The sequence below is a fragment of the Ochotona curzoniae genome, unplaced genomic scaffold (assembly GCF_017591425.1).
Source record: "Ochotona curzoniae isolate NIBS_2020 unplaced genomic scaffold, NIBS_Ocur_1.0 contig_4838, whole genome shotgun sequence".
NCBI classification, from domain to species: domain Eukaryota; kingdom Metazoa; phylum Chordata; class Mammalia; order Lagomorpha; family Ochotonidae; genus Ochotona; species Ochotona curzoniae.
Window position 1 is genome coordinate 1683373 of NW_024466399.1, and position 25223 is coordinate 1708595.

General features: G+C 44.9%; 1 protein-coding gene across 1 annotated transcript in view; it reads right to left on the reverse strand.

Annotated features, from left to right (window-relative positions):
* Positions 1–1546: 1546 nt before the first annotated feature.
* The window catches only part of MICU2 (mitochondrial calcium uptake 2), an 80954-nt gene continuing 57277 nt past the window's right edge, over positions 1547–25223 (reverse strand). The window contains exons 7-12 of the mRNA XM_040988373.1: positions 16686–16751; positions 13034–13131; positions 7494–7665; positions 4511–4619; positions 3572–3729; positions 1547–2178 (exon numbers count right to left, since the gene is read on the reverse strand). Coding sequence (XP_040844307.1) covers positions 2074–2178; positions 3572–3729; positions 4511–4619; positions 7494–7665; positions 13034–13131; positions 16686–16751 — 708 coding nt within the window. The 3' untranslated portion in view covers positions 1547–2073. The remainder of the gene's footprint in view (positions 2179–3571; positions 3730–4510; positions 4620–7493; positions 7666–13033; positions 13132–16685; positions 16752–25223) is intronic.

Here is a 25223-nt window from a genome sequence, read left to right on the forward strand (position 1 = left end):
TGGGCCTCCAATCAGGGTGGGTGGGATAAATGTTTCAGTTCTTCTACTTTTTTTTTGAAAGATTTATTTCTTTACTGGAAAGTCAGATATACAGAGAGGAGGAGAGACAGAGAGGAAGATCTTCCGTCCAATGGTTCACTCCCCAAGTGGCTACAATGGCTGGAGCTGAGCCAACCCAAAGCCAGGAGCTTCTTCAGGGTCTCCCACATGGGTGCAGGGTCCCAAGGCTTTGGGCTGTCCTCAACTGCTTTCCCAGGCCACAAGCAGGGAGTTGGATGGGAAGCAGGGCTGCCAGGATTAGAACCAGCACCCATATGGGATCCCGGGCATGCAAGGCGAGGACTTTTAAACCACTACACTATCGTGCCAGGCCCTGTTTGTTTTTTTCTTCTTCTATTTAAAAAAAATATTTATTTGAAAGGTAGAGTTACAGAGAGAAGGAGAGATAGAAAGATTTCCATCCATTGGTTCACTCCCCAAGTGGCTGCAATGGCCAGAGCTGAGCTGATCTGAAGCCAGGAACCAGGAGCTTCTTCTGGGTCTCCTGAGTGTGGGTACAGGGACCCAAGGCCTTATGCCATCCTCCACTGCCTTCCCAGGCCATGAACAGGGAGCTGGATGGGAAGTGGAACAGTGGGGACTTGAACTGTGTGTCCATATGGGATCCCAGCACCACAGGCACAGGCATCACCATAGCACCGGTCCCCAAATAAGCGTATTTCAAGGTCTTGTTCATTTTTTAAAGAAGCATTTATTTTCATTTTGTTTAAAAGGTAGAGACAAACAGGAGTGATGTTCCATCTGCTAGCTGACTCCTCAAAGGTAGGTCAGGCCAGGTACAGGAGCCACCAAGTCCATCTCGGTTTCCCGTGCTGCAAGCCTCATGTGCCACCTGTCAAGATGCACATTAGCAGGATGCTGGACTGGATGCAGGTCCCCTGACGTGGGATGCAGGCATCCCAAGCAGCCCTCAACTGATGAGCCACACACTCAGCCGTTAGCTTCACTCTTCAGCAACACTCAATGAACAGGCTCCTTTGTCCCATTAATCATGACTTTGCAGAGTAAGTCACACTCCTTTAATTCTACAGCCACAGTCTTTTGCAAACCATACCAGGCCGGCAGAGGGGGGCCTTTCAGTTGACTGCCCATCACACCCGGGGCCCTTCCTTGCCTCCAGGCACAAGATGTCCAGGGGCCTGTGGGACTCTGCCTGCCACAGTCCTGGGACCAGCCTCTTCTCTGGAGACAGGAACTAGTTCTACTTAGTTCTTTTTCTTCTTTTCTTTTCTTTCTTTTTTTTTTTAATTTGAGCATCACCTGTTTTTGATAACTTCTATTTACCATATCAAAAAAATGCTAGTTTGATACATTTTACATTTATTTCAATACCAACTGATTCCTAGTATCATTTATAAAATATCCTGAAGCCCAGGACAGTCCACATCACACTGGTTTTTAAGAACGTGAACTAGCGAGGTTGGCAGGGGAAGAACACCTGTATTAAAAAACACACGTAAAGTAAACAGCACCTCAGTACTTTGGCTTTTGTGCAAATATTTTATTCTGCTTTGACAGGACATGAAAATTTATACATTGTTTAAGACAGTGAATATGAGCTTAACTGAAGTAAAATCTACAGGAAATTGCTGCGATATAAGATATTAGATATGAGAAAAATCTAAAGTAAGTTTTAGAACTTCCTTTTCCCTTTTAGGAACATCACAACTTCTAGAATTCATACTGGCCATGTTGATCAACTTTTTTAAAAAAAACTTGTTTACTCTTCCAGAAAGCTTATCATGCGTTTATTTCTAAGAAATCAGCAAAAAACTAACTTTTTCTTCTAATCAAAGTACAAAACAAAACCTCAAATGTAGGCCTTTTGAAGAAATACAGGACCTGCTTTTACAAAATAATTTTTCCTTCTAGTAAGTTCTTTAATGAGAGCCAAGAAATGATTGAATCAGAAAGCCAAGGCGTTTGTACAGGAGGAAGGAAGCGGCTGAGAGCCGAATTCTCAAGTTCTGACATTCAGAGCAATCCTTGGGGAGCCACCATATCATTATATTTTTAAAAAAGGCCTTTTCCAGCTTGTTTCCAGACTTCTTTTACACCTTTAATGCTTTCTTTTTTCACGCATTTCCAGTATTCTTGTATGCTTTGTTGATGTGGCACCTGTTAAGAAACGGTAGAAACGCAGGCGTTATTTTGTGCACGCTGAGCAGGCTGTGTGGAGCTCTCTCTCCCACGCTCGCGTGGGGAGCAGCGAGCGGGGATGCAGGTGGACCGACGGCTGCCACGCAACTCCGACTGGGGTCAAGGATGAAGAGTGAATGTGCCATGAGGCTGAGCTGATGGTTAGCTGATGGTTACTGAGGCTACTTCCCTCAATGCTAAATGAAGAGCCATCTTCTTTAATATGTAGGTTTGGGATTTCATTCTTTTCTAATACTTCCCCCTCTAGGGTTTTTATAATGTTTCCCTTTTGCCGGTGAAGTTAATCTAGCGATACAGAATTAAAATTCCAAGACTTACAAGTTGACTTAAAATGATCTATAATTAAAAAGAAATAAATGATAGGTCACAATACACCTGATGGAAAAGTTCAGGAGGTATTAATCTAACTCATTTAAGCGCTTTGTGGATAATTCACTCAGTAAAATGGAAAAAGTAAATGTCAGCAGACATTTGCGTCCTGGCAAACCCAGGAGCGCGGCACTCCTGGAGACCAGCCCAGCGGAAGCAGCTCTACTCTGACCGGGGATGTTCTTGTTGCTATGACTGCGTTAGAACTCCTCGGCTTTTCTTCTTACTTTTGTTTTTTAGAAACTAGAAGGAGCTTCTGGGTGTATTTAACTGCTAACTGCAAAGGTGGGTTTAATTCACAGGAATAATTAGGTTCAGTGGCTACAGAGCCTGCAAGTCGGTGCGCACTGTCCATGAAGCGCGTGCTGGGACTGCACAGCCTCGTCTCCATGAACAGCCTCGCCTGTTCCCCCCTCGCTCCTTCTCCTGTGCGGACTGTGTCTCATCTTTCCTTTCACAAGAGTGCTTCTGGCTGGCTTTAATCAAGACCCTCAGTTTCACTTGTTCTACAGCTAAAGATTAATATGTGAATTTGACTGAATAATAATAGGTAACATTTATTCCATGCCTCGTGAAAGTGCTAGTATTTTACACTTAATTTTCACAATCATTCTTTCTGACGCTGTCGTTTCCTCACTGTACGGATGTGAAAGGCCTGGAGCTTGGAGAAAAACGCAGCGGCGTGGCAGCATTCACAGTGACACGGCGGGGCGGGGATCTGAATCTAGGCATTTCTAACTGGAGCCCAAGGTTATAGCCTAGGGCATAGGCTCTGATTCAATCCAAGTTTTATTTTCAAAGGTAAAGACAAATGTTGAGTCCCATCTGTGAAGGACATCTCATTGTGAATTACACCTTATTACTTTCTAACAAGTGATGACAAAACCTCTATTCAAAACCTTGGTTTTGCCCAAATTGTAGATTTAAGGCGAGTATCAAACTGTAGAAATACATGTATTTTTAAAGACTCAACATCTGTTACCCATAGGCCCCGATGCATTCTGTTTTTCAGCACTCCAAGAAACTCCCCGTGGCTGAGACACTCGTCCCCGTCCAGGTCGAAGATCTTGAAGACTGTGTCCAAAAGATTGTTCGAGAGCTCTTGTCCTGTTGCTACTTTCACGGCTCTCTTGAATTCCGCTGCGAACAAAACAAAAGAACTCATCAACCAGGTGGGAAAGTCAAAGGGCAATGAAGTCTAAACTTGCATTACTTAAGAAGTGAGACAAATCTCAATTTTTACTGTGTGGGAAGAGAAACACAAAATACCCGCAAGAATGTGTTAAAGTCACGAATTCGGCTGGGAATGAATGAGAGTAAGCACAAGTAAGCTGTTTTAGTTTAATCAGTGTTTCAGACACAGATATTTAAGCATTTCCTTCTCCTTTGTAGAAGAATGAGAAAGATAAAAGAAAGCAAGCATTAATCTGCGAGTGTGGTGAATCTAGATGATGACGTTGAATTAAAAGGTCAATCAGTGATTTTACTGATAGCCACATTTAAAGATTTATTGCTATTGGAAAGGCAGAGTTACAGAGAGTGGAGAGAGAGACAGAGAGCGAGTGGGGGGAGGGGAGAGAGAGAGAGAGAGCGAGAGCTCTTCTCAAATGGTTGCAATGGCACAGCTGGGCAGGTCTGCAGCCAGAAGCCAGAAGTTTCTTTCGGGTCTCCCACATAGGCGCAGGGTCCCAAGGCTTTGGGCCATTTTCTGTTGCTTTCTTGGCCATTAGCAGGGACTTGAACCAGAAGTGCAGTAGCTGGGATTCAAACTGGTGCCAATATGGGATGCCAGCACCACAGGTAGAGTATTAACCTATTACACCACCATGCCAAACCCATAGCCAGCTTATTGATTGCTTCCATCAGAAGAACTGAGTGAAATCGTTTATACGTAACAAAAATAACGATTCATGATACTTACCGAGTCTGACAGGGCGATGAGCTAAACTAAACATTTGCATGGCGATAGCAAAGTCTTCCAAGTGAGTGGCAAAATGACAAAATGATTTGAACTCATCCAAACTAATGCTCTAGTAAAATAAAAAAAAAAGAGTTTTTATTACAACTTTATAAAAACATTAAATAATCTAATAACTGAACCTTCTTTTCTACCATATAGCTTTTGAACTTTGATCTCTGTAAACAAGTCTGTTAAAAGTGCAAAATGCAGAACAAGAACATCTGAGGTCTTAGAGCTGAGGAGGGACCACAGGGAGCAGCAGGGCTGCAGTGCAGACTTGGCACCGTGAGCGGGGCCCTTGGAGCTATAGCCTGAACGGCATGCAGCCCTCGGTTCTGACGCTGAAGCACTAACCTCCGGCGTGACTCTACTTGGAGCCACCCTTGTGAAGAGGTGACGAAGGCTATCGGGGGCACAGAGCTGTGGGGCAGCATGTAAAGCTGCCACCTGTGGCACCAGCCACCCACATAGCTGCTGGCTTGAGTCCTGGCTGTTCCACTTCTGATCCAGCTCCTGCTAACGTGACTGATTGGGAAAAGCTGTGGAGGCTGACCCAGGTGTCCAAGCCCCAGCATCCATGTGGGAGACCTGGAAGAAGCTCCTGGCTTTGGATTGGCTCAGCTCTGGCCATTGGGGCCATTTAAGGAGCAGCCAGCACAAGGGACCTATCTCTGTCTTTCTTTCTGTAAACATCTCTTTCTTTCTTTCAAGTAAACATAAATCTTTATTTAAAAAATGAGGCTATCAGGTAAGTCTGGTGTTCAATGTAAGGACAGTAAAAAAGACCCAGCATCCCCCCTTCTTGCTGTTTGTCTCCGTGGGTGTGCATAAGGAAATGGCCTTATGCCAGGACAGTGTGCGTGCTTAGGGGAGTGGCTTCCACAGACACTGCCACCCACCATGGCCTCGTCCACCTGCCCAGCACCTTGGTCTTGGGATTCGAGAACTGTGAGGAAACAAACTTCTGCGAAGCTGTCCAGTCTGTGTATTTGGTCAGGGCAGACCAAGGGCAACAAGGCAAGGTTACGAGATCTGCCTTGTGCTATTTTTACTGAGAATCACAAGGTTCACTCGTATTTGCTTCTTTTCTTCCTTTTTCTTTTTAAAGATTTATTTATTTTGGGCCCGGCGGCGTGGTCTAGTGGTTAAAGTCCTCGCCTTGAACGCACCGGGATCCCATGTGGGTGCTGGTTCTAATCCCGGCAGCTCCACTTCCCATCCAGCTCCCTGCTTGTAGCCTGGGAAAGCAGTCGAGGACGGCCCAAAACTTTGGGACCCTGCACCCATGTGGGAGACCTGGAAAGAAGTTCCTGGTTCCTGGCTTCAGATTGGCGCAGCACTGGCTGTTGCAGTCACTTGGGGAGTGAATCATCGGATGGAAGATCTTCCTCTCTGTCTCTCCTCCTCTCTGTATATCTGACTTTGTAATAAGAATAAATAAAATCTTAAAAAAAAATGATTTATTTATTTTACCTGAAAGGCAGATTTACAGAGCGAGAGAGAAAAAAAAAAAGAGAGAGTAAGAGATGCAGATCTTCCAGCTGTTTCCCAAATGGTCACCCCCCAAATGGCTGCAACGACTGGAGGTTGGCAGATCTGAAGCTAGGAGCCTCTTCTGCATCTCCTCCATGCAGGGGCCTAAGGATCTGAACCATCCCTGGCTGCTTTCCCAGACCATAAGTAGAGTGCCTGAAGCAGAAGTGGAGCAGCCAGGACATGAACTGGTGCCCACATGGGATGCTGGTGCTGCAGGTTGGAGGCTTAGCCCACTAAGCAATGGCGCTTGCCTTCTTGTTCCTTTTCTGATTTTTGCATTTATGAACGATTTAACTTCTTGGCCTCCTGGAATTCCAGTGGAGTTATTCTGGCCAGTGGTCAAGTGTCAGGTGATGTTTCTAGGCCAAAGCATCTAACTTCTGGAATGTGATTCTCCCTGTCCTTTCCTGCCATGTCCAGGCTACGATATTCCCAGATGATGGAGCTCCAGGACAGCACGACTTGGAGAGTTCTGGCTCCCAGTGCAAGCATGTGCTAAGGCCCTCCACCTAACCGAGGGGAGGACCACTACACAGACACGTGGCACACACCAAAACATTGGCCAGTGACACGCCACGCATATGGTGGTAGCATAAGATTATAATGCGGAGCTGACAAATTCCTGAGGTCTAGCAAAATCTTTATGTGTGTGATGATGCTGATATTAATACACTTGCTGTGCTGCTAATCATACAAAATATAAAATACACAGTGCTTGCTAATAAGACGGTTACTGCTTTATGTATTTGCTGCTAATAAGTTGCACACACATTTACATATAATCCATAATATTTGATAATAAAAGGTGGTTACTTTATTTGTTATACTATACTTCTAATTCTTATTTTAGGATGTATCCTGTTATTCTGTCTGTAACAAAAGGTTGTTTGTAAAGCAGTATTCCATGCCATACCAGCAGCAGCCTCGCCCAGCTTGCACTGCGCTGTCTCCTGACTGTACTCGTTGTGTGTGCTTGGTTTAGTCCTGTGCTGTTTGTTCATCACGGCTCTAGGAGCGGTAGGTCATGTCAGGTACTCATCTACACCACAGAGCACAAGCTGTGCCATCCAGGTTTGTGCAAACTCACTCTGTGATGCTCAAACGCTGCTGAAGTAATGTCACGATGCACTTCTTAGAAACTGTTCCTGCCACTGATGTATGGCTCCATTTATAACAGTAAGACTTCCTGACGCTGTTAGAAGAGCAATTCACGGTCGCTACACTAATTCCTACCTTGCTCACGAATGAGAAAATAGTATGTAAGAAATGTTTGTTAATTGGCTTGCATATGTAAATAATAGAAAGTAGCTTAGTCTTGATTAATTTGAGGTTACTTAATTTAATTATACTGACATTTCTAATCTACTATATCATCCTTGTCACATGTATAATAAAAGGGCATACCTACCTCTCCCGCTGATAACTTCTCTCTCACATTTTTCCAATAAATGTCTTTATTTTCAGTGTTAGTGAAAAAAAGTAGCCACTCTGCAAAGTCTTCTTTCCTCATGAAACTCAAACCTTTTGAAAACTGGAGGAATTCCATTTCTTGAATCTCTGTTTGTAAATTTTCCATAAATCTATTGAAATACAAAACCAACATCAGTAACAAGCAGCATTCAAACTTAATGTAAGCGGGCTGGCAGAATAATTCCGTATGAACTGTCGGGTTGCTGGCCCCGACAGGTGACATCTTAGTGCTGTGCAGAGGACTGTGGGAAACGAGGCAGAGACGCTCAATCCGATGCCTGCGTCACTCTGACACTCCTTACACACAGTGCAACCTACATCTTTATAAAGACCTAACATTCATATAAACACCACAGAAAATAAAACTCATGGAAATAAGTTTTTGAAATACAAATACTATCAATAAGCGGAGAAATTTAAAGTACTGCTTTCACACATTAGTATTAGTAGTTTAGCATTATCTTAGTATTTTTCAGATATCGAAGTTGATCAATGTAATCAAAAGCTCAGGGCTATTTATAACCTTAAAGACAGTAACATATGTATGACTCAACGTTTCTTCCTTATAAAAACATCATGCCACTTTGATCACACTGTCATCAATAGCTTTCTGGGAAAGGTACAAGTTGAAAGGATATCAGATAAAAACATACTTTCTTTGAACCAGAACCCAGAAATGTCATCCTTGATTCATCTGTAACCTGAATCATGTGAAAAGTATTCTGATCTCCATGAGGCTTAATATGTTACAGATCCTTTTATTTACTTTTGTATATGTTACAAGTTCTGTTCTGGCTGTCATGTAACAATTCAAATGGAAACATACTGGGGCTTTGAAAAAAGATTCCTTCCAGCTCAGTGGGGAAAAAATCACCATTGAAAATGACCTGCTTTAGGTTCTTTGCTTGTCTTGCTAACTGTAAAAGTACAAACGCAAAGTCTGATCTCAGCTTCTACCTGTGCAGTGCAAGGGTCTGTTCCCTACAGCATCTCCTGACCACGCTGGAGACAGACATTCACCAACGCCATGCTTCTTTCTGGATCAAAGTGGAATTTTTTCTAAAACTTGAATTATTCCAAGTTTGGACTTAGAGCTCACCCAACGTTTTGCTTATAATATTTTGCCATTCTTTTACTTTGCCTTGTCTTATAGTGTACTGTAGTGACATACAATTGATTGTTATTCGATTTTAAAGGAATGATTTATTTGCAAGTGAATGTACAGAAGTAGAAGACACAGTATAAAAACATCACTTATTTCTTCCTTTGGCGTTGTGTGAACCTTTCTTCTTTTTTAAAAAATTTTATTTGAAAGTTAGATATACATAGAGAAGAGACAGAGAGAAGGATCTCCACAGGGACCACCCAGTACTGCAGACAGGACCATACTCCACAGGTAACACACCCAGTACTGCGGACAGGACCATACTCCACAGGTAACACACCCAATACTGCGGACAGGACCATACTCCACAGGTAACACACCCAGTACTGCAGACAGGACCATACTCCACAGGGACCACTCCTAGTACTGCAGACAGGACCATACTCCACAGGTAACACACCCAGTACTGCGGACAGGACCATACTCCACAGGGACCACACCCAGTACTGCGGACAGGACCATACTCCACAGGTAACACACCCAGTACTGCGGACAGGACCATACTCCACAGGTAACACACCCAGTACTGCAGACAGGACCATACTCCACAGGTAACACACCCAGTACTGCAGACAGGACCATACTCCACAGGTAACACACCCAGTACTGCAGACAGGACCATACTCCACAGGTAACACACCCAGTACTGCAGACAGGACCATACTCCACAGGGACCACTCCTAGTACTGCAGACAGGACCATACTCCACAGGGACCACACCCAGTACTGCAGACAGGACCATACTCCACAGGGACCACATCCAGTACTGCAGACAGGACCATACTCCACAGGTAACACACCCAGTACTGCAGACAGGACCATACTCCACAGGGACCACACCCAGTACTGCAGACAGGACCATACTCCACAGGTAACACACCCAGTACTGCAGACAGGACCATACTCCACAGGGACTACTCCTAGTACTGCAGAGAGGACCATACTCCACAGGTAACACACCCAGTACTGCGGACAGGACCATACTCCACAGGTAACACACCCAGTACTGCAGACAGGACCATACTCCACAGGGACCACACCCAGTACTGCGGACAGGACCATACTCCACAGGGACCACTCCCAGTACTGCGGACAGGACCATACTCCACAGGTAACACACCCAGTACTGCGGACAGGACCATACTCCACAGGGACCACTCCCAGTACTGCAGACAGGACCATACTCCACAGGGACCACTCCCAGTACTGCGGACAGGACCATACTCCACAGGTAACACACCCAGTACTGCGGACAGGACCATACTCCACAGGTAACACACCCAGTACTGCAGACAGGACCATACTCCACAGGGACCACTCCCAGTACTGCAGACAGGACCATACTCCACAGGTAACACACCCAGTACTGCAGACAGGACCATACTCCACAGGTACCACACCCAGTACTGCAGACAGGACCATACTCCACAGGTACCACACCCAGTACTGCAGACAGGACCATACTCCACAGGTACCACACTCAGTACTGCGGACAGGACCATACTCCACAGGGACCACTCCTAGTACTGCTGACATGGCCTGGCATGTCATAGTATCACCAGAGAGACCACACATGGCCTTAGATATAACAGTATACGATATGTACTAAAAAACTAAGAAACCAAACCAAACCAAACAAAAACAACAACTTTGGCAAACTGCCCTGAGCTGAACAAGGGGTAGATCTCGTGCCTCCCTAATCAGCTTTCTCGTCCCCATGCTCTACTGCTTTCTAATAAGCACACTGTTCAGCTCTGCTTAGTCGTTCAGCACAGGGAGGTACACTGTCTCATTTTGCATAGTTATTCTCATTGGGAGAGTAAGCAGAAGATCGTATTTTAACGTTTATAGTACTCAAATAATGCACGAGAGTCTGGCCCTCTCAGGTAAATAAGCATAGCCCCGCTGGTTAAAAGTTGTTAGGAATAACTGTGAGTCTAGAGCCCTACTGCAGCATGGGCAGGCACACGTCCTCCATGCTGTATATGGCTCCTTCCACGGAGTAGCACACATGTATGACAGCATGGCTACTGTCTGGCCCCTTGTGCCAGAGAGTGAGGGTCTGTGGAGCAAGCTAAGCTGCCCCTGCCAAGAAACTGGGTAAGAGCTTACCACCAGTCAGCTAGCCCTCAGCAGGCGGCGATGCATCAGGCAGACCAACCGAATGCCTCAAAGACTCATGGTACATATCATGTGGGGCCAGCATTGGGGCATAGCAGGTTACACAGCTGCCTGCCATGTCAGCATCTCAGATGGACTCTGACTCAAGTCCCAGCTGCTCCGCTTCTGATCCAGCTCCCTGCTGATGCACCTGGGAGAGCAGCAGCAGATGGGACAAGTCCTTGTGCCCCTGCACCCACATGGAGAGCTGGAAGAAGCTTCTGCTTCCTGACTTCTGCCTGGCTCAGCCCTGGCGACTGGCCATTTGGAGAGTGAGGCAGCAATGACTTCCCTTTCTCTGCCTCTCTCTGTAACTGTGCCTTCCAAATGATAAAAACAATGTTGAAAATAAAATTATAATTAAAAAAGGTTACTCTTAATCCTGACAACCTCTTAACAGGAGGTCAAATGCACAGAGTAGGGGGGGGGGACCCCAGAGTGGAGCAGGTGGACAGGAGGAGGCTGTATCCCAACCCTGGAGACTCCTGGATTCCCACCAAGGACTATCAGTACGGGCACCAAGGACTACACCCCAACTGCCAAGGAAACCACGAGGGAATTATAGTGCCTGCAGAGGCTGGGAACTCTGAGGTCATCTACTCCCTCTCAGATCTCCCACATGGGATGGAAGATGCCCAGATCCTTGCTCACAGGATCTAATGTCATCGGAACAATAGCCGGGAGCCCTGAGCAGACCTCAAAAACAGAACAGTAAACTCCCTTCAGGACTTGGGAGGGGAACTTTCTCTGGTCTTAGTTCCAACTTTGGATGCCCACCCTCTCTTGCAGTGACCATCACGGTCGCTTTGGAGGCCCCCTCCCCCCAAAAAAAAATTAGAGTAGACAGACAGAGAACAACAAGGAAAGCTTAGAACCAGACAAGAAACGGTCAGCTTAGACACACATATACCTTACTAGGTAGGACACAAAGATCTCCTCACTAAGGCATTGAAGATTTCTCTGCACACCCCTCCTGAAACTGTTCTGTGCCTCAACTGTGGATATATGCCTTGTTAGAGTTTAAGCCAGTCTAGACTATTCTAAAATCTGCCAAGTTCAGCAAAATTATGCTTCAACACTATGAACAGCTAAATACTAAAATGAAAATAGACACGAGACAGCCGAATAGCACCCTGTAGCCATTTTAAGGTGTATAGAAGCTGGTTGTATATAAACTAAAATTGAAATGTCAATGAAGTAGTCACAGAATATGGTTAAGAACTTGCACTTCCTAACGTATTGGTCACTCAATACCACGTCAATTAATTCTATAATGTTGTAAATTGTTGTTGATATTACACTGGGGCTCTTACTTGGTTGGGATGATACTCTGCCAGCTCTACCTTCAGACCAGAGAGGGTCTCCCCAAGAAACTGTTGATCTGGGCAATAATATGCTGAACTCTATGCTTGGTATATGCTTGCAATGAAAGAATCTTGACTGTATTTGAACTGTAATACTGCAACAAGGTGGAGGAATCCACCATGGGGGGAGGACGTGGGGAGAGGTTGGAGGAATCCCAGAGCCTATGAAACTGTCACAAAATGAAATGTAATTAATTAAAAAAAAAAGGTTACTCTTTCAATTAAAGTTGGGGTTGCTTGAGTTTGCTATGATACTATGGTCATGTCTCTTAGTTGTGAACATAAGGTTACTAAAAAGAATTACTGTATTCTATCAAGTGGGTAATACTTTTTACAATAGGTTAGATTACTCAATGAGAGGTACATATCATACAGCTTTAGCTCTCAATGATAGTAAACAGATCCGAACAGTATTTAGTTTTATGGTCCACGTTTCTGAGAAATGAATTGTTTCTTCACTTCTTCCTTTTCTTTCTAAAGATTTATTCACAGACTTATTTGAATGGCAGAATGACAGAAGGAGAAGGAGAGATGGAGATCTTCCATCTGTTAGTCTCATTCCTATTTCGGAGCTGGGCCTGGACCAGGAGCAAGGAACCTCATCCATAGCTTCTACACGGACGGGAGAGGACCACATACTTGGCTATCCGCGGCTGTCTCCCAGGCATGCTAGCGGAAGCAGGCTGTGTGAGAAGGAAGACAGCCAGCGGCTTAACCGTAAGCTCAGGCCTGCTTGCTTCACTTCTTACCTGCCAAATACGATAAAATGGTAAGAATATCTGCATTTACCTTCGAAATTCCTGATAATGAAGCTTTTTTTCTCCTCTTTTTCCGAAGAAGCGTATTTCGAGAGTTGTATTAATTTCAGATTCTTTCACTATTGATTCCTATGAAAAATAAATACTAATTTTAAATATTTATAAATAAGAACAAAAATAGAAAATGTAGACTGGAACTCAATGTCCAGAAATGATTCTTTTGTTTTTAAAGATGTTTTTATTTTTATTGGAAAGTCAGATATACAGAGAGAAGGAGATACAGAGTGAAAGATCTCCCATCTGCTGGTTCACTCCCCAAGTGGCCCCAGTGGCTGGAGCTGAGCCGATCTGAAGCAGGTCTCCCACGCGGGTGCAGGGTCCCAAGGCTTTGGGCCGTCCTTGCCTGCCTTCCCAGGCCACAAGCAGGGAACTGGATGGGAAGTGGTGCAGCTGGGCACAAATCTGCACTCATATGAGATCCCGGAACATGCAAGGGAAGGACTTTAGCCACTAGGCTACTGCACCAGGTGCAGAAATGATTCTTGAAGCAAGGAAAAAAGTTGTAAAAGAAGGATGCAGTTACTCCTTCTATATTCTTGTATATTTAATTTCATATATTTTGTATATTTAATACAAATATATATATATATATCTGTATGCTTAATACAGATATATATATTTGTTTAAACAGGAAAAAGAAAAGTCTATAAGGCATAAAATACTTAAGGTGCATGTCAGTAGTAAACAAAATTTTAGAGCTGGACAAGCTTAAAACTGAAATAAATGTTATTTCAAAATGTGATCTCTAAGCCTAACTTACTGACCATGTTAATTAAAAGATACGGCAAATTGGCCAGTGAAAATATTCTAACTGCTTCCAAAAGATGGATAGAGGCTGACAAACTCTCTCTCCACAAAGCAGTCGGCTGGACAAAATGTCAGAGGCTTGGGGTGATGGTCCAGTGGCTAATCCCTCCTTTACAAGCGTTGGGATCCCATAGGGCACTGGTGTGTGTCCCAGCTACTCCACTTCCCATCCAGGTCCCTGCTTATGATCTGGGAAAGCAGCAGAGGAGCAGGCCCCAAGTCCCTGGGATCCTGTACCCGCATGGGAGACCCTAAGCAAGCTCCTGATTTCTAGCTTTGGATCAGCTCAGTTATGGCCACTGTGGTCACCTGAACGCAAGATCTTTCTTTCTGTATCTCTTCTCTGTAAGTCGGCTCTTCCAATGAAACTACAATAAATCTTTAAGGACAAAAAAACCAAACCAACAAATAAACCCCTAACCCACCCCAAATGGTCAAGAACGATCATTTTTGCGCTCCAGCATCTGATCAAAGGCTAACAAGCATCTGAGGAGCTTGTCCTCATGCTAATACTGCCCTTCGTGGTTCTAGGCGTGTGGCCCTCCTGTCCAGAGCAGCCTCCAGCTCCTCCTAGCTCTACAGCAGGGACAGGCCTCCTGGGGCCAGAGCTCCCCTGCTGCTGAGGGCCCTGGGACATGCCTCCTGGGGTACAGGGCTCCCCCGCCCCCCTGCTGAGGGGCCCTGGCCTAGCAGGGACAGGTCTCCTGGGGCGCATGGCTCCTCCTTGGGACAGGCCTCCTGGGCCCAGAGCTCCCCCGCTGCTGAGGGCCCTGGCCTAGCAGGTTTGGAGCCGAAAACAGGTGATTGCAGAAGTTCCATTATGTGAGGCTGAGCGTCCGTGTGGCCTAACTTTAGGCTGGTAGACAGCTAGATACTAAAGATTATTTGAGAAACTAAGTTTTTGATTCTGTATTTATTGATAAGCATGCTTGATGCTTGATGAGAATGAAAGCTGGTTCTTATTCTACAGAAGGTATTTTTCGATATTTAGCAAAATGGGAATGGTTAGCACAATTTCTATATCCATATAACATGAAAAAGGAATGAGATCAACACTAAGATAAAAAAGACAAGTATATAACAATATTTAGTATGGTGGTGCTTGCATAAACATGTAAAACAGGGGATCCCAGTGTGATAGCCTAGCAGCTAAATCCTTGCCTTGCATGCTTGGGATCCCTTATGGGCATTAGTTCATGTCCCACCTGCTCCACTTCCCATCCAGCTCCCTGCTTGTGGCCTAGGAAAGCAGTCAAGGATGGCCCAAAGCCTTGGGACCCTGACCCCACGTGGGAGACCCAGAGGATGCTCCTGGCTCCTGATTTGGATTGGCTCAGCTTTAGCTGTTGTGGCCACTTGGGGAGTAAACCAGTAGACAGATCTTTCTTTCCGTCTTTCCTCTTTGTAAATCTACATTTCCAAGAAAAATAAATATATTTTTAAAAGAAAGTAAAACAAGGAATATATATATATAAGTCTTTGTTATTTTCATTTTTTATGCTAAGTTTAAAAGAGGAGGGGATTGGTAAGAAGAGACAGATCTTCATGTGCTAGGTCATTGTCCAAATGGCCACAATGGCTGGAGCTGGGCAGCTGTGACGCCAGGAGCTTCTATCAGGTTTCTCATGTGTGTGCAGGGGCCCAGGTACATGGGTCATTTTTTGCTGCTCTCCCAGGCACATTGGTAAGGAGCTGGATCGGGAACTTAGCAGCTGGGACTTGTACTCGCACCCATGGGATGCTGGGGCTGCAGGCGTCGGTTTTACTTGCTAGGCAAGAACTCTGGCTCTGAATGTATTTATTATTCACACACCAGGGAAAGTCCATGGAAAGTGTACGTTATCTTGGTTCCTTTTCAAAACATTCATTTCATGGCTTCAAGAGCTGGAGTTTGGCCAGCCCAAAGGCCAGGTGCCTGGGCCTCCAGTCGGATCTCTCCCAGGGGTGGCTGTCCTGCAGGTGCAGGAGAAGGGAGATGGACAGACACAGAGCTGTGGATGCCTGTCTGGGAGCTGGCAGCTCAACCTGCGGGGCCGCAGTGCCTGTGTCATGTCATACAGTCCCTGCAGGTCATGTTTGAGTTGTTTTTCCAAAAACTTTTTGAACTGTCTTTGCATTATACCCCTTTCTACTCCAGCTACAAAACTTGGCTTGCTGTTGCTCAAACATACTGGGGACACCTACCACAGTCCTTGGGCCCCAAATGCTCAGTTCTCAGATACCCATAATTCCCTTCAAGTCTTTCCTCAAATATCTTGTTCGCAAGCTCTTCCCTGACCGTGCTAACACTGCAATCTGCATCAACACCTCTACCCCCCCCCCACCTGTCAAACACCCTGCCTTAATCTGCTGCAGTTATTTGATCTCCTTCTTCTCAAAGTCAGAACTTCTTGTTCACAACTCTAACCTTGAGGTATTTCAGAAAGTTCATGGTGAAATAGAATCGAAAGACAATCTTATTCTGGCGTAAAAAGATTTTCTTTTTAAAGCTTTATTAATTTTTAATGGAAAGACAGATTCACAGAGAGAAAAGTGTAAAAAGTTTCAAAACGCATGCGTAGTTTGTTCATAATAAGCATTTCTACGAACTTTCTGAAAACCTGACATACATACAAAAAACATCTCAAACATTTCACACTATTTGCTGCCCAGGAGAGCAGGGAGGAGGAAGCCTGCTCCCTCTACAGACACTTGGACACATGTTTAAGTCGGGCAGTGACGATTCTAACTACCCGGAGTACTGACTGGAACAAACAGGACACTGTAGTTACTATAAGCATCACCTGCCGGATGTACCTGGTTTTATCCGTACATACCTGACACTCTGTGTCACTCCTTTTCACGGTCTTCAAGTCATCCTGTTTACTTATGATTTTCTGCAGCTAAAAAGATTGCAAATATGAGTTTATATGGGTTGCTACTGGGTTTTTCAAAACAACCTGGAAAACAGATGCTAAATTGTTATTATAAAATATACACCAGCTATTTGTTAATTATTGCCTTAAATCATTTCTGAACCATAACTCTTATTTTTTTCCTTACATCACATAAGAATCACAGGAGAAAAACAACGGAAGTATTAACATTATTTTTTCTCCTAAGAGCTGATCTACTTCTTAGTAGATATACATTATAAAGGTAGCATTCTATAAAAATTATATCTCATTCATAAAATTTTCTATAACTAATAGTTTATAGACACATTCTCAAGCAAATGCTCTTAAAGACTGTTTTTACATGTATGTTCTTTTTTTTCCCTTTATGCTTTTATAAGACATTAAGATAATTTAAAGATATATTTCCTCTCATTATAAAATTGTTAATAGTATCTTAAATTAGTTACATTTTAAAAACCTACCTACCTTTCACTCATTTGCTTCAATCCTCACATGGGAAGCAAATCAAAAATAAAAAGAATTTTAAAAAATCAGGTGAAGACAAAATACTAAACTCTGTATTTAAGTCAACTAGGAAATAAACCTTCATTCACTTTCCCCCCCAGGCTGTGTCTTTGTTAATGTGAAAATTTCTGTAATTAACTACCTGAAATTGAGCTGCTTTATTATGTTTGTTTTAGGCAAAGAGTTTATCTTTAGTTCTCCAAATCCCTTAGATAGTTTTCAATGTCCCCTACCTTGTCTTATCTTTAGAGAAAAAGGTTCAAAAGGTTTATATTTGATATACTTTTTCTTAGTTAAAAACAAATGGTATAAGGTCAGATTTCATATCCAATCATTTCTATCACTTCCTTCGTCCCCTTTTAAATCTGATTGCAGAAAATGGCACACACAGCAGGGTGAACACGGCGTCAGCAAGGCCTGTCACCGTGACGCAGCCTCGGTGACTGCTGCTGGCCCGGCCATGCCGTTCCGCTCCCCGCCCTCCTCTCAATGAACAAAGCTCTCTGAAAATAATTACATGTAGTGAAATGTACAAATCAGCCACATAATTTGGAGAGATTTTTGTTTCTTCCCCAGGAAATAATTTCTCCCTATGTCCCCACAGAAAAAGAGCCTTCTTTTCTCTCTCTCCTGTCAACCAGGCCCATCTCAAACCCTGGTTCCTGTGCTTGCCAGTATGTGCAGCAGACTGGTCCGGTCTGTCCCACATCCCATTCAGTTCTCATACACATCAATGGGCGTCTGAGCCTATTTCAATCCAGTTGACTCCACTATCATGGTGGCAAATGCCAACACTTGTATAACCAGGCCCATCCCCCAACCCTAGTTCTCATACTCACCAGCGGGAGTTACCAACTATCAGAGAGGTGCCACAATTTCCCTACTGGGCACACTCCCAGGCCTGGATCTTGTACTGTCTAGGTGATTCTGCAGTCTAGCTTGACAGGATTTGCCTCTAGTGTCAGCATCTACCAGCTGATGCTGCAGCAAAGCCCAACCAGCCTGTTTGTACTCCTGTCTGTGCAGGTACCAGTGTGTACAGCTGGTGAGTCCAAATGGGTTATCCCCATAACTCAGTTCACAAGCAGACCAAAAGGTCTTGCAGCCTTGCCTGGCCTAGTCTGCTCCTGATCCCAGTTCTCACACTCACCAGTGGGAGCAGTCACCCAGCAGGGGAGACTCCCTACACTCCCCTACTGGGCCACATCACTCTTTGCCCTGCTGCAGGTCACCTGTGTGCTGGTGGGTACTGCGGCCCAGTCTGGCATGGCCTGTTTTACTTCGGCATTAGCTGGTGAGTGCTGTAGATTGGCCTGGCCTGTCCCCAGTTCAAGTTCATGCAGATGGATGCTTGAGCCTAGCCCAGCCCAGCCAATCTCCAGTTCTGGCCCTAACCTGAACTGGCTGGTGTTGTGGTCCAACCAGGCCTGTCCTGCACCTTGTCCTGGTTCTCGGATTTGCTAGTGGGTGTTATGAACTGGCCAAGCATGGCCTGCCCCCAGACCAGACCTGACCCACATGTATACTGGTGGGTACTGTATCCTGCCCTGGTCTGGTATACTCCCAGCCTTAGTTTTTGTGCTCACTTGTAGGGACTGTGTCCTGAAAGTACCTCTATCAGGTCTCCTCCCAGTGGCAGAACTCACACATACTGGTGGGTGCATAGGCCAGACCAACTTATCCTGGCAGGAACAATGGCTTTGCCCAATTGGTCTACACCCATTCCGGTTCTTATTATTGGATGCTATAGCCCAGCCATACCTGGTCCATGCCCAGACACAGCTCTCCTGTGGTACAGCAAGTACCAAGACCTAGTCCAGCCCATCCTATACTTATCCTGGCTCTCATGAGCACCAGTGGGTGCTGGAGTCTAGCTCAGTTTGGTGCATTCCAGATCCAGGCCACACCCATGCCAAGGGACACTACAGTCATGTCCAGCCCAGATCCCCTCCTCCATTCCGGCTCCTGTGCTCACCAGGAGGAACTACAACCTAGCTGGAGCATCCCTTAGCTCCCCAACCAGGTCTGCTCCTAACCACAGATCTTCTGAGTGCCAGTGGTTGCTCTGACCCAACTTGGCCTAGTCCATCATCTTGGCCTTTGCCATCGGATGCCTGATCTGTCCCTGCCTGTTCCCAGTCCAACTCTAGTTGGTGGGTATTGCAGCCTAGCCTTGTCCAGTATGTTCCCATCCCTGGCTCATGCAAACAGATAGGTGTGATAGCCTAGCCCGGCATGACCAGCACTCTATCTTGGCTCCTGCACATGCCAGTGAGATAAGGCTCGCCTGCCCTGTCCATTCCCCTCCAACCCTACCATCAACCCACATGCTTGCTGAGTGGAGTGTCCTTGCCCGGGCTGACCAACATCCAGGCCTGAATCACATGCTCACCAGAGAGAGCTATGGCCCACCCGTGTAGTGGAGCTACCTATGTTCACCCCTAACCCCACTCCCAGACCCAGATCTCACATGTGTTAGCACATGGGTGCTAGGCCCATCCATACCTGGCACAGTCTGCCACCTCTGTCCCAGTCTTTGTATGAGCTGCTGGATGTTGTGGCCCAGTCCCCTCCCCAACCTCTACTTTCTCAGGTGCACCTCTGGGTGCTACAGCCTGGACTAGCCTGGCCTGTGCCCTAGTACTCATGAGTATCAATGGATTCCCTGGTCATGCCTTGCTTAGCCTGTCGCTACTCTCAGCTCTTAAGCAAACCAACAGAAATTGCTATTCCACAGGGGTGGGCTCATATAACACAGAATCTGCTCCCAGACCTGGCTCTCTCACATGTTCTCTCGCAGCCTACTGTGACCTGTTCCCTGTTCCAGCACTCTCTGGCAGGTACTGTGATCTAGCCTGTAGATGTAGTTCTGTAGTACAGAACTCCAGCTTTCCATTTGAAAGTGTGTGAGCATAAACATTTCATCCACACATCTTTGCCAAAGGTCTCTTGTCTGCTTAGATATTTTCTACAATTGTTGTGACACTAATTCATGCCGAAAATGTACCAAGAGCCTATGGTGTGGCAGCAGCATTGTTCTGGGAGCTGGAAATACAGTAGTTAAGGACAGACCATGGCCTTGCTGTCATGGACCTCAGCACTGATGGGCAAAGGCATAATAAACAAAGTAACGTCCAATAATGTCAAATGTCATTGCAGAACAATGCACAGCAGTTAGGGCCATCTCGGGTAGTTCTCTGCGGTGACATCTGGACTGAGATCGGAATGGGGATTGGACAGTCCAGGCAGAGGGAAGACCGATGTGTGGGAGGAACAGGGTGCTTTGTTAGGGGAATAGCAGGGGCAAGTGGCCAAGGGAGGTGTGAAAGACCCGGGAGGGTTCCCATTTGCCAGACACAAATTCTGGCTAAAACATCCCTGCCAAATGAACCACTTAAATTTACACTGACTGCATTTTCAATTTTAGGCTGAAAATAAAATCAGTTTCACTTATTTTTGCCTTCAGGATCATGATAAACACTACTGCTACAGCAACAGGCACAGTAACTTCTACTGAAGGCTTTTGTATTGACTTAATAACTCTAGCAGGTATATTTAGTATAATAAAATGATAACACTACTGTATTAAAAGCACAGTTGTTCCTAACAGTCTGAAAACAATGTGATGTGGAGAGACCACCTAAGGAGCAATTTATCCCAGTAAATAGCCTTGTCATTAATCTATTGTTTAGCGGGCTGCATTAAAGCTCTGGCACTTATCCCGTATAAGCAGATGTGCCATCTATCAAGCTAAAGAGTAAATGGATTAACTACTGCTGGCTTTGATCACTGTTGGTACTGTTTATTAGGATCCGACAGAAAACAGCTCCCGCAGACGGAGACAAACTGAGGCAATCTGCACTTTCGGACACTTTTCACAAGACTTCCTATGAATGGACTATTCTTGCAACTGCTGTCCAACTCACTTTGTTACACTTATGATTTGGGTATTGCAGTATTTTTCATTACTTTTCTAGTATTTACAGTGGAGCAAGCAATCAATGAAATTTAGTGCAGGGCTAGTCAGATAAGCTAAAAATTTCTCCCTAAATATACCTTTGTGATTTCAAAGTAACTCTCATTCTTCAAAGAGAATTTCCAATAATAAAACGCCACATTCTTGGGTTTACTAACACAAGGACCAAGTTAATTACTCCAATATTAATGCAAAGGTAGGTTCTTTTAAAAAAAAGATTTATTTATTTTTATCAGAAAATTACAGAGAGAAGGTGATACAGAGAGAAATATCTTCAATCTGCTGATTCACTCCCCAAGTATGCACAATGGCCAGAGCTGAGCCGATCCAAAGCCAGGAACCAGGAGCCTCTTCCGGGTCTCCCACACGGGGTGTAGGGTCCCAAGGCTTTGGGTCATCCTCAATTGCTCTCCCAGGCCACAAGCAGGGAGCAGGATGGGACGTGAACTGGCACCCTATGGGATCCTGGCGCTTGCAAGGCGATGACTTAGCCACTGGGCCATCACACTGGGCCCAAAGTTAGGTCCTTTTTAAGAAAAGATTTATTTATTTTTTCTGACGGTGGAGTGACAGTAAAATTGAGATCCTTCACTCATTGCGGTTGGGGCCAGGTTGGGACTGGGAGGCAGGAGTTCCTCCAGGTCTCCTGCTCGGGTAGAGGGGTCCAAGCACTCGGGCCATCTTCTGCTGCTCCGCCAGGGTACAGCAGCAGCTTCACCCGCCTACGCTGGCCTGGACGCCCGCTGCTGGGAAGCACCTTTTACAATCTCACAAGACTGACCTTTGTAACTTGCAATTTGAAAAGAGCCAAACCAACCCATAATGAATTCTAACAGTCTTCTTTTCCTGTTTTCAGACTTAATGGGCCAAGAATTTTGTGAACATTTAAGGAAATCTTCAGTTTCAGAAACTTTTCTACTAATTTAGCATATTAGCATGAAAAAATGTATTTGGAAAACTTTTAAAGTAGTCGATGCTGTTTCTTCAGTAGAAGGAAGCGCAGTCTCCTGCCATTTCCCTCGTTTTACTGTGTCTTTTACTGCAGTCTTTGTGATTGGGCCTGCTATCACCATCAAACACGACTACAGCACATCAAAAATGATGGTCCTTAAAGTAGTAACGCTGGCACCATCTCTACTCTAGGGCTATAAGAGAATGCTTCACAAGTTGTTTGAAAAATACATGTAAGACATGAGTTAACGTTGGTGCAATTATGTTTGAAACCAAGTCTTGATAATATGTAATTGCCATAAAACCTAAAAACTCCTTGTCTACCCTATCTAAAAAAAAATTTTTTTACAACAAAATAAACTTCTTTAAAAAAAAATTCTATTGGAAAGGCTGATAATACAAACAGAAGGAGACAGAGAGAAAGATCTTCCAACTGCTGGTTTATTCCCCAAGTGGTCACAACAACCAGAGCTGAACCAATCTGAAGCCAGGAGTCAGGAGCGTTTTCCGGGTCTCTCACATGGGTACAGGATCCTACACTTGATCTTAGCCAAAAGGCCCTGAATTGATGGGTACAGGATCCTAAGGTTTTAGGCTACAAGCGGAGAGCTGGATGGGAAGTGGAGCGGCCAAGATACAAACTGGCACCCACGTGTGATCCCGGCGCATGCAAGGCAAGGATTTAGTCATTAGGCTATAGCTCAGGGCCCAACAAAATAAACTTCTAATAAAAAAATATTTATTTGAAGGATAGTGTTATAAAAAGACAGAGAGAATAAAGAAGAAATCTTCCATCTGCTAGCTTACTCCCCAGAGAAAAGGCTGGCCAAGTTTGGGCCAGACAGAAGCCAGGAGTCAGGAACTTCTTCTGGGTCTCCCTCATGGATGTAGGTGCCCAAGTTTTTATTAGCATGAAGCTAGATCCAAGTGGAGAAGTGGGGACTTCAGCCAGTACGCACAGGGGGTGCCTGCATTACAGGACACAGCTTCACCTGCTATGCCATAGCACTGGCCCAGATTTTTCATAAACTTTCTGAAGAATCCTCATTTATCTGGTAAGTACAGTATTTGAAGACCCCTATGCCCTGTCACTTCCAGAAATAAAAACAGAAAATACAGCCAGTCTGATTATGTGCAACTCTAACAGCTTGATTAATAGAATTTTACCTCTATGTTTTATCACCTTTTCATTTGAATTGCCCTCCTCTCGAATGACATCGACAGTCTTAAATGCATCCATTTATTCCTCCTGAGGTAGACGGTGGTAACTGAAGAGGAACGGTCCCCTGCAACTTACTATGGCACTGGCATTCCACGTCCTCCTTTCGCAAACGTATTTTCTCTTGAAGCATCTTAAAAGGGTTTTTTTAACCTCCTGCCATCAATATTGCACTCCTAGTTACTCCTCCTCACCCTTGCTCCACGGTGTCAGTCCTTGCCCACTCTGTTGAAACTGCTTCTTGTGGTTCCCGCTCATCTACAGAACTTAAGGCTCTCTACTTGGCTCCTATCTGATTTGACTTTTCTGCTTCTTTTTTAAGAATCTGCTGTGAGACACTCTGTCCCCGGCATTCTCTCCTTCTCCTGCACTCTTGGGGCTTTCCTGACTCTGACATTCTTGCTCCTTCTCGATTTCATCATTTGATTTCTCAACCTCAGCTAGATTTATTAAATCACACCCTGTTCTCCAAGGCTCCAGTTTTTACCTTTTCATTTGACATTTTCATCCCTGAATTATCACCTCCATTCCTTACCCCGGCTATATTATCGATTTCTAGAAAGTTGCTTGCTAGAACACAAATGCATTGTGCCAAGCTCCACGTTCCCAAGCTCTTAAGTCAAGATCTTTCCCAATCCAGTGCTCCCTTTAACTCACCTTGTCATATTAAGGAAAGAGCAGGGCCCTAGAATTAGATGAAGCTAGAATCAAATCATGGCTGCAACACTGACTGCATGTCAACTGGGTCATTTTGCAGTTGGGCCAATGAGGCCAGCAGTGTGGCACGGTGGGTAAGCCCACTGTCTGTGACGCCAGCATTCCATGTGGAGGTCGCTTTGTGTCTCAGCTGCTCCATTTTCAATTCATATCCTTGCCCTTGCACCTGGGAAGCGGCAGATGACGGTCCAAGGACTTGGGCCCCTGCACCCATGTGGGAGGCCTGGAGGCAGCTTGGCTTCCTGGTTGTAGCCTGGCCCAGCCCTGGCTGTTGTGGCCATTTTGGGGGAGTGACCCAGGGACGGAGGATCTCTCTTGCTCTCTCTCTCTCTCTGCATCTTCCCCTCTCTGTATAACTCTGACTTTCAAATAAATAAACCCATCTTTAGAAAAAATATTGGGTGCACTACTACAAATTTTGGAGGTTGGCTTAAAGACTCAATTATATAATTCATATTAGACATAACCAACCCTGAATGTGGAACAGTTTTTTCTCTCAGACCAATCCAAGTAAAACAAATAGATTATTTCTAACCTGGTAGATGGAAATAAAATTGCTCCTTATTTCTGTAATTCAACTGGAAACCATGTTCTCAAGAGCAATTCTGTGATAATGTTCATTGCATTTTCTATTTTATACTCACATTTTCAAATGAACTACTGAAAAATCCGAAGAGCCTCCCTGCCCTCAATGTCCTCTTTTAAAATCCGTCTTTCCTACTGCAGCCCGAGACAGAGTCTGGGACACGGAAGAGCAGTGGTCTCCATGACGACACTCTGCTGGCAGTAGGGCACAGCTCCCATTAGTGGAAGTGAACAGCTGTTCGCACTCCCGCAGGGCTGCACAGCAGCAGCACCGCCCGGGCTCCACATTTGTTAACATTTGTTTCCCAAGACACTATAAAAGGAATGTTCTTCCATCACTCTTCATGCCAAATAGGGCAATACTGTTTTTCCTGCCTTAGCCCGAATTCACAGTAAATTTCTGAGTGACTATCATTTTCTTTATTTTTTTCCCCCTTCAACTTGAGGTCCAAAGTAAGAGTCATGGTCACTAGAATTACTTCGCTCTCTCCATTGTGGCTCTTCA